Source organism: Ochotona princeps, chromosome 12, assembly GCF_030435755.1.
Source record: "Ochotona princeps isolate mOchPri1 chromosome 12, mOchPri1.hap1, whole genome shotgun sequence".
Taxonomy (NCBI): domain Eukaryota; kingdom Metazoa; phylum Chordata; class Mammalia; order Lagomorpha; family Ochotonidae; genus Ochotona; species Ochotona princeps.
In genome coordinates, this window is record NC_080843.1 from 63661987 (window position 1) to 63675513 (window position 13527).

The following is a 13527-nucleotide window of genomic DNA, read 5'->3' on the forward strand; positions in this document are numbered from 1 at the left end:
TATATCTGGACTGGGCTTCCTCAGTTGCCGATAATGTGCAGTGAACAGCATGCCCAGATGCACGCTAGGGGACATGACAGCCAGCTCACCTAGGCCAGCAGCAAATCAAGCCTCATCAAAGGATGAAATGCAGAACAGGCGGGACAACTTTCCAGGCCAACTTAGTAGGAGTCCTGGTGAAACCCCCTGAAAATTTGTCCCTCCTTCACTCCAACTTGAGCTTTCTGCTCTCAAACTTGTCTTCATACTTCAGATTCTCCAACCCTGAGTGGTTGCTATGGGATTTCTCCTCATGACTTCCGTCTGAATTCTATGTGCCTGTCACACCACACTGTGGGGACAACAATAGTTTTTCCTTTGACTCCAATTCTCTGACAGATTTAAGGAAAGCCAGTTTCCAACTTGTTCAGCTTCTTCCTTGTTGTTGGATGGGCACTGCTTCCAAGCTCCTTAGAATTTGGACTAGCACCAGCAAGTCCTTTCAATACAAGTTGATTCCAAAACTGGGGTCATCTGCAGGTTCTGTTTCCACCAACTTCTTTTTCTCCTATTATTCTCCTCCTTTTCCATCTCCCTTCCCCACCCTTTTACTGGGTAATATATGTAAATGAGTAACAAAATTGTGTTTATTTCCATAAAAGGGCATCTAAAGAAAACTAATACTTTAGGCTGATGATAATCATAATTGTGTACCCGATAAAATGTTTTCAGTAAAATTTTAGGGAAAAAATTTAAAATCTTTGGAATTCCCTTCAAATTGCTTAAGATTTATTTATTTGAAAGGTAGAGTGGGAGAGAAGGAGAGGCAGAGACAGAGCAAGAGGGTGAGAGGGAGATGTCTACCATCCACTGCTTCATTCCCCAAATGGTTGCAATGGTCACGATGGAGCCAGGCTGAGGCTGGCAGCCTGGAACTCCATCTGGGTCTCCCATATATTTCCCACAACTTTCCCAGGCGCATTAGCAGGGAATTAGATTGCAAGTGGAGCAGTCAGGACTGGAGCCGGTGTTCACACGGGATGCTGGTACCCAGGCAGTGGCCTAACTCACTGCACCACAATGGCAGCACTCAGCAACCTAACCTCCTAGGCCGCGAGGTGTTTAGAGAGCTTGGTTAATATGCACAAGCAACATAAATCTAACGAATCAGGAAAACCTAGAAATCACTGACTTTTTCCCATGCGCCTCTAAACTCGCGGAATAGAAGACTATAAATGATACAACTAGAAACTGTAGTGACAACCAGGACTGAAAATTCAGATTTGTGAAATCTCCAACTTGTGTATCTGAGGATTTCACTGCATTAAATCCTGCTACACGGAAATCCTTACAGGAAGAACAACAATTTAAAAAAAGCCTGACATCACTTCTGTAATGTCCTGATGCAGGTTATTTCTGACGTTCTGGACAAATGGTGAGCCGGGAGAGCATTTGAACGCCTTGTAAATCCCGCCTTTTTATGGGAATACAAAGCTCTCACCCTTGCCTCCAGTTCCTCTGCTCACAGAACACTTACCTTATATAGCCTGGGCATACCTAATTCAAACACTCAAAAACCTAAGTGTTCCAAAATCTCAAATGTTTTGAGGTTGAGCCAGAAATTAAACCTCCACACCTGCCCTTATAACATGAGTTATAGTAAAAATGCAGATGTGGTAAAAAGATGGGGTAAAATTGCCTACAAAACACATACATAATATGTGTAAAAAACACAAATAAATTTCATCTTCATACTTGGGTCCTATCCCTAAGATGTATGATGTCTCATTTTTTACACACACACACACACACACACACACACACACACACACACACACACATATTTGCAGGCAGACATTCCAAAGTCTTTTAGAAAGCCAACATTTGAAACACTGTGGTCTTCCAGCATTTCAGATAAGATTATTCAAAGCTAGAGCTTCCCTATTATATCCTACGTCTTACCTCCCTTTGCTGACTTTCTTTGTTCATGAGAAGTGCAAATACTCAGCAGCCTGCCAATTTTTCTGATGCTGTGTTTCTTCTGGTCGATTTGTGCTCAGATACATCAGCATATTTTAATTTAATGTGCTCATTCTGATCTTACCCTACAAAGAAATGCACAAAATCTATGTCCTTTTAAACTATGGCTTTATCCCTTCCATATCCCACAAAAAATTATGTCTGAATTACAGAAAAAAAGAAGTCCAAGAAGTCTATTTAGTGGACATCTTCAAAATACTGCAATCTGAAGAGAATATACTTCGTAGTTGCCCACATGGCTCTACATTTCAGATCCAATCACACAGAAATGTAGCAGAGCCCAATTCAGCTTCTGGTTTGATATGAAGTACGATGTGCACCTTGATTTGAAAACAATCACTCTTTTGCACCTTTGAAAACAGATCTCCTTTCTCACAGAAATGATTCTCTTCATTGTGATATGTTGGGAGCATTCTTAGGGGACAAAAGAGGAGGACAGCTATTAAAACAGTGAGAACTGACCAATGAGCTACTCTTAAAATCAACTGGTTCATCCTTGTCACAAATGCCGTAAGTTTTTGTTACCTTTTCAAAGCAAATGACATTAAAATTGCACCCTTATGCTGTAAGACTATGATTGCATGATACTGTGATTTTAATTGAGCAACTAGATGACAGGCACAAGAGTATTCGGATCATTAATCAAGAATGATGAAAACGCACTCCTGACTTAAGGGTAATTGCTGCACGGCACTGTGATTATCTGAAGAAAAAAACAGCTCAGTATTCCCTAGCAGAAAGCCAGGTACAACACACCAGAACCCGAAGCAGGTGTAGCGATCGCTACCTCTGCTTCTTCTCTCCCGCTTTCTGATATTAGAAGTAACGACCAAAGGTACAGAATCTGAATGTTAGCAGGCTGTTTTAAAAATTTTATTGGACAAAAATTCAAAGGCTTGACCACTTAGCTAAGTTGACCAAATTTCCACAGCAGTTAAAAGCACAGAGTATTTAAGAAAAATAAAAACAGACAAGGGAAAAAACTACAAGATAGGACTTTAAAGATTCTCGGCAAAACAAAGTTAAGTGTTGGAGAAGATGGGTAGTTTCACCCTAAGTGGACAAGACACAGGACACACCCACATAGAAACACAGCATCCCACAGAAAGGTATACTTACATGTCATTCAAATTTCGAAAGTATTACATATACTTCTGTTTGGTTCCTGAACTTAATATGTTCCCAATGAAAAATTTTGATTCCCTAAGAAGCCTAAGGAAGATTTCAATTCCGTGTTAAATATCTAACGCAGACAAATTTTCTGGCTCTTAAAGTCAAGTGTCTGATTTGGACGTAAGGTGAGCATGGCACAGGGCGGCAGGGGGTTCATAGGTCAGTCAGTATCTAAAACCAGATTCTTTCCTTGCTTCATGTAGATACACTTGAATCCCCAGTGCTCCTGATCTGTCCCCACATGTAACGGGAATCGGAACACCCAGGCAAATCAAGGCCTTGGCTGGTCTTCCTTGCTGGAAAAACAAAGAAACAGTGTTTCCCCTCCCCTCCCCCACCAGTTGCCCCCTGCATATCACTGCAGCAGGGCCAGTCTGCACTCTGAGACCCTGTGGCCAGGCCTCAGGTTCCTGTGGCACTGCCCCCGGGACAGCAGGTAGCGTCTGCCTCTCTGCGGCACACTGGCCATCACCTATCTAATCTGCACCTGAAAATGAGTCCCTGCTGCAGGGAGTGGGGAAGCAGAGGAATGGGCAGGGAGAGTGAGGGGTGAGAGAGAAGCACAGATTCAGATGGTCCATTTGGGATCTACTGAATAAGGACCAAGTAGCCCCCAAAGCCTTTTAAAGATTCTGCTTTATCATTAGAAAAGAAGCTTCTTAATACGATAGATTCACACATTTTTTAAAGATTTATTTATTTTTATTGGAAAGGCAGGTATACAGAGAGAAAGATCTCCTATCTGATGGTTCACTCCCCAAGTGGCCACAACGGATAGAGCTGAGCCAATCCGAAGCCAGAAGCCAAGAGCTTCTTCTGGGTCTCCCATGCAGGTGCAGGGACGCAAGGCTTTGGGCCGTCCTCGACTGCTTTCTCAGCCACAGGCAGGGAGCTAGATGGGAAGTGGGGCCGCCAGGATTAGAACCGGCAAACATATGAGATCCCTGCGTATTCAAGGCAAAGATTTTAGCTGCTATGCTATCGCACAAGGCCCAGATTCATGCATTTTAAAAACTTCATTTGAAAAATACCTAATGAGGGGTTGACATTGTCGCATGGCAGGATAGGCCTCAATCTGCAATGCTGCCATCCCAGTTTGTGTCCTGATGGCTTCACTTGCAATCCAACTCCCTACTAATGCACCTGGGAAGGCAGCAGAAAATTTTCTTTGCACATGGGAGACAGATGGAGTTCCAGGCTCCTGGCTTTGGCCTGGTCCAGCTCTGGCTACTGTGGTATCAGGGGAGTGAATCAGCAGATGGAAGACTTTGTTTCCAACTCTCTCATCTTTCTGTGTAACTCTGCCTTGAAATAAATATTAAAAAAACCTAATGATCACAAAAAAATACAAAAACATTGTTTTAACTTCTTTTCTAAATTCTTTTTAAAATTTCTCTTATAACAACTTTATATAAAAACTTTGGCATATATCCACCAACCAACAGTAAGGATGCACCTCTGTGAACATAGGTGTCCTGCAGTAAATGCCAGGCCTGGCTTGTTGTATGTTGAGCTAATTGCTTTATGGCCCTGTTGATGTTATTTATAAATTATAAATAAACTACAGACATGTTTAGCATCCAAGAAGGAAGCAATTTGAGTTTATTTGCCACCTGCTGCACTTTGAGAGGCACTTGTAGGATAAACACTAATAAATAAATTATTGATAATCCAGTTTCCTATTCTGTTACCAACTAATAACTCAGTGTCTTAGTTCAGGCTACTAAACCATAATACAGGAGCCAGATGATTTGTAGATGGCAGAAATGCATTCTTTGTAGTTCTAGAGATTGACAAGTTCAAGATCAAGATATCGGCACGTTCACAGCCTGGAGAAGGCTGCTCTCTGCCAGAAGGAGCTGTCTTGTTGCTGAGTCCTCACAGCAAGGAACCGGCAAGGAGCCTTTACAGCAGGGCACTAATCCCACCCATGAGAATCCCGCCCTCACCCTTGACCAGCTCCCACTGGCCCTCTAAACCCCAACATGCCAGAGATTACCATTTCAACATATGAATTTTGGAACGATGCAAACATTAAATTCATTGTACTTAGTTATCCTGGTTTATTAAAATCACATCCCTGGCACAAATGCCACTGTATTCTCTTTCTAAATGGCTCTCTGGGTTGCAACCCCCAGATGTACTTCAGGAATTTGAAGACAAGAACAGTTCAATGCAAGTACCCCTGCACTGTATCTCGAATAAGCACAGCTGTCCGGGATGTGCCCAGAGCCCAGCTGCTGCCTCCACTCCACAGGTCCTGCTGCCCTCTCCCCTTCTTCCTGTCCTTCCTTACTGACTTCCTCTGCACTGACAAAGGTTCTACCCTCTCCAGAACTCCCTCCAGCCGACAGGCAGACTTCATGGCTTTTTCAGCCCTAGGCAACATCTCAGCAGTAGGTTCCATGGCAACCCAGCAAATGCTCTGGCTTCGTGGTTGAGATTTCCCAAAAACATCAACCTGCCTTAGTTCACCCCAGCCAGATGCACAGGCTATCCATGTTCATGGGTCACAACACGGGTGCATACCACAGCCATAAGCTCTTGGGTGGGGCAATTCCTACCATCTTGGCTGAAAAGATCCCCATGTGACTCAGAGACAGAGAGAGGCAGTCACTGAGGTGGCGAGAGAGACGAATATCTTCAAGTAACATTTCCATTCCTGGATGCTCAAGACTCTACTGTGATTTCAGTGGTACAAAATGGATCCAGGCCCAGAATGGTGTATCAGTTCCTCCTTGCTGCTGTATCACAACATCATAAACATAGAGGCTTAGAACAGCACAAATGATCCTCTCATAATTCCAGTATGAGTTTCACCAGGTAGCGCTATGTTTCCTCTGAAGGTTCTCAAGGAGAACCCATTTCCTTACTTTTTCCAGCTTCCAGAGGCTGCCCCTAGCCCTTGGCTCATGGCTCCTTCATCCACTGTTAAAGCCAGTAATGGCCAGTAGAGGCATACTCCTTTGATTACAGTGGGCCCAACTGGATAATCCAAGATAATGTCCTTCTCTCAAGGATAGCTAATCCACAACCTCACTTCCCTTCTTCCATGTATCACAACACACCAGCAAATTCCAAAGGTAAGGCCATCTCTGGCGGAGACCACTATTCTGCCTATCATAAAGGCCATATAGGACAGAACAGTGGGACAGATTCATTCCGAGTTTGTGGCCAAGCAGGCACCATGAACACAAGTGAGACAACACTACGCTGAATATGCTTATCAAAACGCCAACAGTTTATGGTGGTTTTTATCACATTTCATGCCAGTAGACACTCACATCATGAAAATAAAACTAAAACATTGCTTCAAAAAAACAGATGAATGCAAACAGAAACATTTTTATCCTTCCATATTTTAGAAGGAATCTTCCCATATGAATCTGCATATTTTACCAATAACCTCTACCAAAAATCTAACTGCAATTAGTCCAGATGAAATTTATTTTAAAATATGTTAGGTAACTTTTGAGTTACTTTTGTCTTACCCAGTGGTTAGAGATACATTAAAAATACATTATTAACAACATAAGCCTTTTGAAAACATACTTACTTAGCTGTGCTTTTTCTTCTTCACAATAAATAACTTGGGTTTCTTAAAAAACAAAACAACCCTCCATGCTTGAGGCTATTCCAGTATGCAGAATTTCACAAAGCATTTTCTAGTTATTAACAGAGCTTCTGAAAATTTCACTGTAAAAGCCTGTCACCAAAAATGCCACATAAACCATCTAAATGAACAGGAGTGGGATGAAGTGAGAAAATAAGATCACGATATAAATGTGAAAGTTGGGGAAAAACACTGTAGCTACAAAAAGCTTTGACGCAGAAAGTATCTTCATGCACATTTGAGCACTAAAAAATAGACTATTCCTTGGGATCCTAATCTTAAAGTTCAAAATAAGAACCAAAGTCTTGTCATCTTTCCTTGTACCTGCCATAAATCCATGTATCCAAACACACCCGCGGTGCCATCCATATGTAACACTCACCTATCGCCACCAGTGTGGGAATCAGTGCCCGCACCTTAACTTTTGGGAGGTTAAGATCATAAAAGCTCAGTTGTTAATGTTTGCTTTGATTGTTTGAATCAGTAATTAAACCCCTACTATATCCCAGGCACATTGCAGATGTTAATTTTCAGCCTAATACATTGTTAGAAACCAAATGCCCCTTGTTCAATCTACTCAAGGCAAGAAAAGGGGGAGGGTGGGTGGCAATCACAGTCATCCAATCACCTTAAAACCATTTTAAATTTTAACACCACCTGCAATCTATGCGTTTGTTCTCGTTGGAACATTTACATTGGTCATTTACTCAAAAGCCAACATCCCTTCTTCAAGCAATCACATAACTATTTTAAAATCTGAGATGAACTTGCTATATAAAAACAACAAAATGTCATCCGTAATCAGCAAACAGGTGACTTACTCAGACTGCTTAGCTGGCGTATGATTGCAGCAAGAGTACTGTTGGTCACACACTCGAGTTCACTGCTAACTCCTTCCGGCAGAGCCCCACGGCACAAGTGCCGGGGTTCGATGTTCCTCTTCACTAAAGGCATGGCTCAAAATCTGGAAATTAAAATAATTTTGAAAAAGTCATATTCATAGCTTCTCAAATCTCGAGTAGCAATTCCTTCAATAACGGATTCTCATTTTCATTTTCCTATTACTGGTACATGAGACAATCAAGTGAATATGTAGCAAACGTTGAATTACTTAAATGAATTTTACAGATTCCAACAATAAGTGTATAGCACAATCCTCCAAGAACTAGGCTGTGCTTTCATTTTAACAAAGCTACTCTTCCGCAGTGCGCTAGCAAGCAAACCAGTTCTGAAGTGCCATTATGAAATCCCTAAGTTGGATAAATAACATCTATTAAGTAACTAAAGTTGGGCAAAATTATGCCCAACTAGATCTCAACCATTGCAATGCAAGCTGCCCCTCACAACCAGGGAGGTAGTAAGCATATATCACAGTGTGCTTTACCTGCTCCTTCCTACATAACCTTTAGCTCATTTCTTCAATAAACATGCACTGAGCAGGCAGCACAGAACAAAATGATGAACACGCCAGGGTGAGGACCAAGTCCCTCTCCCACAGTGGAGCTTTATTCCAGTGGAGAGATGCTGAGCAAATCACACAGGTCAGCGCCCCTCCCTCCATGGTTAGGGCTCCAAGGAGGGCATCAGAGGCTATGAACCCCAATGTGAGGAAATGATATCCTGTCTCAGAAGCCAGAGGCAGCATCTGTGGACACAGCTGCTGACTTGCCAACCTGGAGAAGCAGTGAAGTCTAGCCCTCAAAAGTTCTGGGCCAAGGAAAAGCAGACACAGAAGTGGAGAAAGGCAAAACCGTGTTGCAAACGTTAGTGCAAAGTGCTGTGAAATCTCAACATTTTCATTCACTATCGCTGCCCTATGGCCAAGTGCCTGGTCTCTATTTTCAAATCCACATACTACCTCATGCACTAATGGGCATACTGCCCCAACACATCACTTCAACTCTCTTTTCTCTCTTTACAATGGGAGCAAAATCATTTATTCAGCAGCTGGTATTGTGGCAAAGCAAGTAAAGCCAGTATCTGTGATGCCAGCATGCCTTTTGGGTACCAGTTCATATCCTGACTGGTCCATTTCCTAACCAGCTCCCTGCTAATGACCTGGGAAAAACAGCAGGAGATGGCGCAAGTGTTTGGGACCAAGCCACTCCCGTGGGAGTCCTGGATGAAGCTCTTGGCTTCTAGATTTACACTTGGCCAATCACTGGACATTGTGGCCAACAAGGGAATGGATCATCACACAGAATTTCTCCCTGCACCTCTTTCTGTCCTTTCTTCTGTCCCTGTAATTCTTTCAAAACCAACTAAAAAGAAAACAGATCCTAAAAAGCAAACTGATGATATCACCAACACATTTTTAAAAGGTGGGCTACAACAGGGAGATTCCGCTGAGGACTGTGTAAGAGTGTAAAAGGATTTACTGTGGGCTGCTAATTCTTTCTGGAAGAATCACTTAGAGTAGCAAGACAGCAACTCTTCACAGTAAGATAAACCAGAAAACTAGAATCCTCATAAGGACAAGAATAAAAGCATGCTCAGACCCTAGTACCTGACATAATGCTGGATCAGGGGAAGGGTTACATTAGGCAGGGCCATTGACATTAACCAGCACACAAGAGAGAACCTTTTCTGTGGGTAGATTCTGTGGGAGATGTGTGGGCCAAACCCTGTGGAAATACTAGTCCCACTGGTTAGCTCAAGAGTTGGGGTGTTGATGGGCTGAGCTAGGTGTGACCATGGAACCTGACATCACTCATGAGTAAAGGAACCGACAACAGTCTGGGCTGGTCAAGGCAGCAGCACCCGAATGTGCATCCTGAATAGGGTGTGGGATGGACCCGGCTATAACGTTCACCAGCTCATACAAACCCAAATGGAAGGCCAAACTATGCCAGACACTGGCCTAACACCCACTGCAATGTATGAGAACTGGGTCTGGGAGTGGGTCAAGTGCAGGAACTTGGGAAACTCCCCTGGTGGGTCATAGTTCCCACTAGTGAACACATGGTCCAGGTGTGGGGGAAGGGCAACCTGGGCAAATTAGCTCCAATGGCTGGCTAATGTGTGGGTTGGTTATGGAAGGCGGTGGACCACACAGGGCCGAGCAAACCTTAGCTCACAAGCAAAAATAAAAATCAGGCTGGAACACAGGTCGTGCAGAGCTAGGCTCTTGCACCTACTACTGGTCTTCATGAGCCAGGGATGCAAAGCGACAGCATCTATGGCAAAGGCCAAGACAGGTGAGTGGCTATGCCAAGCTGGGTCAGAGCAACCACTGGCACTCGTATAATCTATGGCTGGGAACAGGCCCAGCTGGGGAGCTAGGAGGACACCCTAGCTGGGTTGGGTTTCCCACTGGTGAATGTGGGAGCTGGAGTGGGGACTGTGTTCTGGTCTGGATATGGCTGCAGTCTCCCTAAACACAAATGCGGACTGGGGCTCGGCACTCTGAGCTGGGCTAGACACTAGCACCATCTGGTGCTCTGGAGGACCAGGGTAGATGTAGGATGGACTAGGCTAGGTCTCTGCCCCCAGTGAGCCATGTTGGAGCTTTGTCTGGGTATGGACAAGCCTTGGCTGGGCTGAAACATCCAACAGCAAGGACCAGAATGGGTTGAAGGCCAGCAAGGAAAGGCCACAGTTCCTGCTAGGACAGGAGGTGGACTGTGTAGGACTGGTTCATGGAACCACCAGTGTGCGCGAGATCTGGCACTGCGAGAGGTTCTGATGGAGGAGCCTGGGCAATTCCTCTGGCAGGACACAGTCCCTGCAGCTGAGTGCAAGAAGCACGATAAAGAGCAGCCCAGACCAGGCCAGGGAAAGGTACTCAGCAGCATACATTGGGCACAGGTCAGGGGCGGACCAGGCTGAAACAGTTCACATCAGCCGCTGGCGAATCCAAGCACCAGAACAGTGTGGGTCAGCCAGGTATGGTTACAACACATACCAGTACACATTACAGCTGGGATAGGGTGCATGCTGGGCTGGGCTATACTGTAACCCTCACCAGCTGGAATTGGGGATGGGCCGGGCCAGGCCAGGCTACAGCACCCACTGGCAAATGACGAGGTGAGGCAGGCCATGCCAGACTGGGCATCAGCACCTAACTGGCAGATGTAGGAACCAGGGAGGGAGGGAATAAAGCTGGTAGGGGGAATGTGGAGGGCTCCCCTGCTGGAACACTTCGCCCACTAAAGAGCATGAGTTGGGATGGGGGCAGATCAGACTGGGCAGGGCTACAATAATGTGGGCATCATGAGAGCCAGATCAGTGAAAACCCAGGCTTGGTTGACTGTCCCTATTGGTGAAAGCATAAATCAGAATTGGTGAGGATTGGTTGGGCTTTGCCGCAGCATCAGATGGCAGATGCTGGCACTGGTGGCTAATTCTGTCAAGTTAAACTACAGAGCCACCTATAAAGTACATGATCCGGGAGTGGGCCCAGGTGGGAAACAGTGGGCACCTCCCCCCTGGGTTATCACTCCCAGTGGAGAGCATAAAAACCAGGACTGGAGAAGACCTGGCTAGACAGTAAGGCACCCACCAGCACGTACATGCGCTGAATAGTGAGCTCAGTTGGGTTGAACTAGGCTTCAATGCCCACTGACATACATGAGAGCTGAATGGGATGTGGAACAGACTGGACAAATCTGCTGTACATACTGGCAAGCACGGGAACCAGGATAGGGGGCAGGCCTGGTGAGGGTTACTGTAGGTCGCTCTGACTAGGCTGCAGCTCCCACTGGTTTATGTGGGGGCCAAGTGTGTGCTGGGCAGAATCAGGCTGGACTGCAACACCCATTGGTTCCAGTGGAAGACAGGGCTGGAAACAGAACTGACCCAGCAACTGCAACCACCAGCTCATTGGGGTGATGGACTGTACCGGGCCCTGTACTTGCAAGTACACACAAGAATCAGGTCTGGGATCACCTCAGACAAAGGTGATCTTTGATTTGGGGATCTCCCCAATCAAACTGCTGGACTCAGAACCCTAACCATAAAGAGAAGTGCAGGTTCCATGGTCTGCCATGGAGTGCAAGTGCCAGAGTTGAGCCTCCTCAGAGGCTCAGATGGAGCAGTGGAGAGATATCCAGGTGCACATGGAGGATATGGCAGTCCATCGGAACCTGCAGAGGATACCTAGCATCACAACAGAGGACAGAAAAAAATCAATCAACTACCCCAGCCATGTACTGGCAGTGAAAAACTGGGCAAATGGAGACTCTAAGGTGGACTATGCCAATCAGTGGATTCTGTAGTGACTTCATTATGCTTGAAATGGTGAGATTGGTAGCAATTCATAACTGTTGAATTATCAAAACCACTTGAGCAAGACCCTTGGAGCATGCCCCACATTGGGCACCCGGAATGGGTGGGGGGCTGGGTGTGGCTTCTCCCTTTATCTCCCTGCTTAGCCCAGATACAGGGAAAAAAAAAGAAAGCAATAATGTGGAAATAATAGTCTTACCCACTTTTCTGCAGCCCTTAACCCTTTGTGCCCTAATCATCTATGTAAAGATTGTCAAAAATAAAGGGAAAAAAAGAATAAAAACATGAAGTATGGGAAAGAAAAGCCATGAAAACTCAGCAGGAACCCATTCCATGAGAAACAGAGGAAATTCAACGAAAACATGGGGTACATAAAGCAGCAGAAAGCAATAAAGTGGGGGCAGGAAGCAGGGTGGTGAGCACTCTGCCTTGTCATGCCCATGTGTGCAAACGGCCTAAGCACTCAAGTATCTTCTCAATCATAATAGTTCCTCACCCAACCAGAAGCCGAGTGCCATTTGTGCAACACTCTCCTCTTCCACATTCATTCTATATTTATTTAGGATGAAACAGCCCCCTAATAAAAAAAAAAAAAACTCTGATGTGCCCAGGAATGTGCTAAGGCAGCACCTGCCCAGCCATTCAAACAACAGGAACCTAATTATATGCAAATCCCACTGAAGCACACTGACACATCGACAAAACATCCAGGTAACTTGCTGCCACCTCCTGAACTGAGGAGCTGTGTGATAGCAGAAACACCTGACACTGGACACAGCGGCTGAGGGATGCCTACTCTGCCATTCCCTCCCGCAGGCTCATGACCCCAGCTCCGCGGAAAATCTCAGGGCTGTTCAGAAGCTCGGTGCCCCATCAGAAGCCCAGTGGACTGTAGATGGCCCCAGTGGATGCCCCATCAGAAGCCCAGTGGAGTGTTGACGACTCTGCCTTGCCAATCCTTTTACTCAGTGCGCCCAGCAAAGCCTTGGTAAGCACCGACAGAGAGACTTGCTTAAAGTGCTATCAGGAAACACATGAGATAAGTGGGACTCCATACAGGCACAGCAGCCACATTTTCGGTTTTTTGTTGTTATTGTTTTTGTTTTTATTTAAAGCTCTATTTATTGGGGTCAATGCTTTGGCATAGCAGGTAAAGCCACTACCTGCATAAATAGCATACCATATGGGTACCAGATCAAGTCCTGGCATCTTCACTTCCAATCCAGTGGGGTGGGAGAGGGCAAAAGACACTGAGTGAGTGAGTCCATCCTCTGGATCACACCCTAGATGGCTGCAACAGCAGGGACGAGGGAGTCCAGGAGCCAGGAGCTTCTTCTGGGTCTCACACAAGGGTGGTAGGAACAACCTCCGCTGCTTTTCCCAGACAATTAGCAGGGATCTGGATTGGAGGTGGAGAAGCTGGGACATGAACCAGGGCCCACATGGGACACCAGAGTCACAGGCACCAGTTTACTAGATGTGTCCTACTTTCCTTT

General features: G+C 45.3%; 1 protein-coding gene across 3 annotated transcripts in view; it reads right to left on the minus strand.

Moving 5' to 3' along the window:
• Nucleotides 1-13527, minus strand: part of WASF3 (WASP family member 3) — a 104930-nt gene that overhangs the window by 30777 nt on the left and 60626 nt on the right. For 2 of the 3 annotated variants that reach the window (XM_058670942.1, XM_058670941.1), the window contains exon 3: nucleotides 7627-7769. In XM_058670942.1, the coding sequence (XP_058526925.1) occupies nucleotides 7627-7759 (133 nt within the window). In that variant the 5' untranslated portion in view covers nucleotides 7760-7769. Of the gene's footprint in view, nucleotides 1-1941; nucleotides 2057-7626; nucleotides 7770-13527 lie in introns of those variants that run through there. The other variant, XM_058670943.1, reaches the window with a different exon arrangement.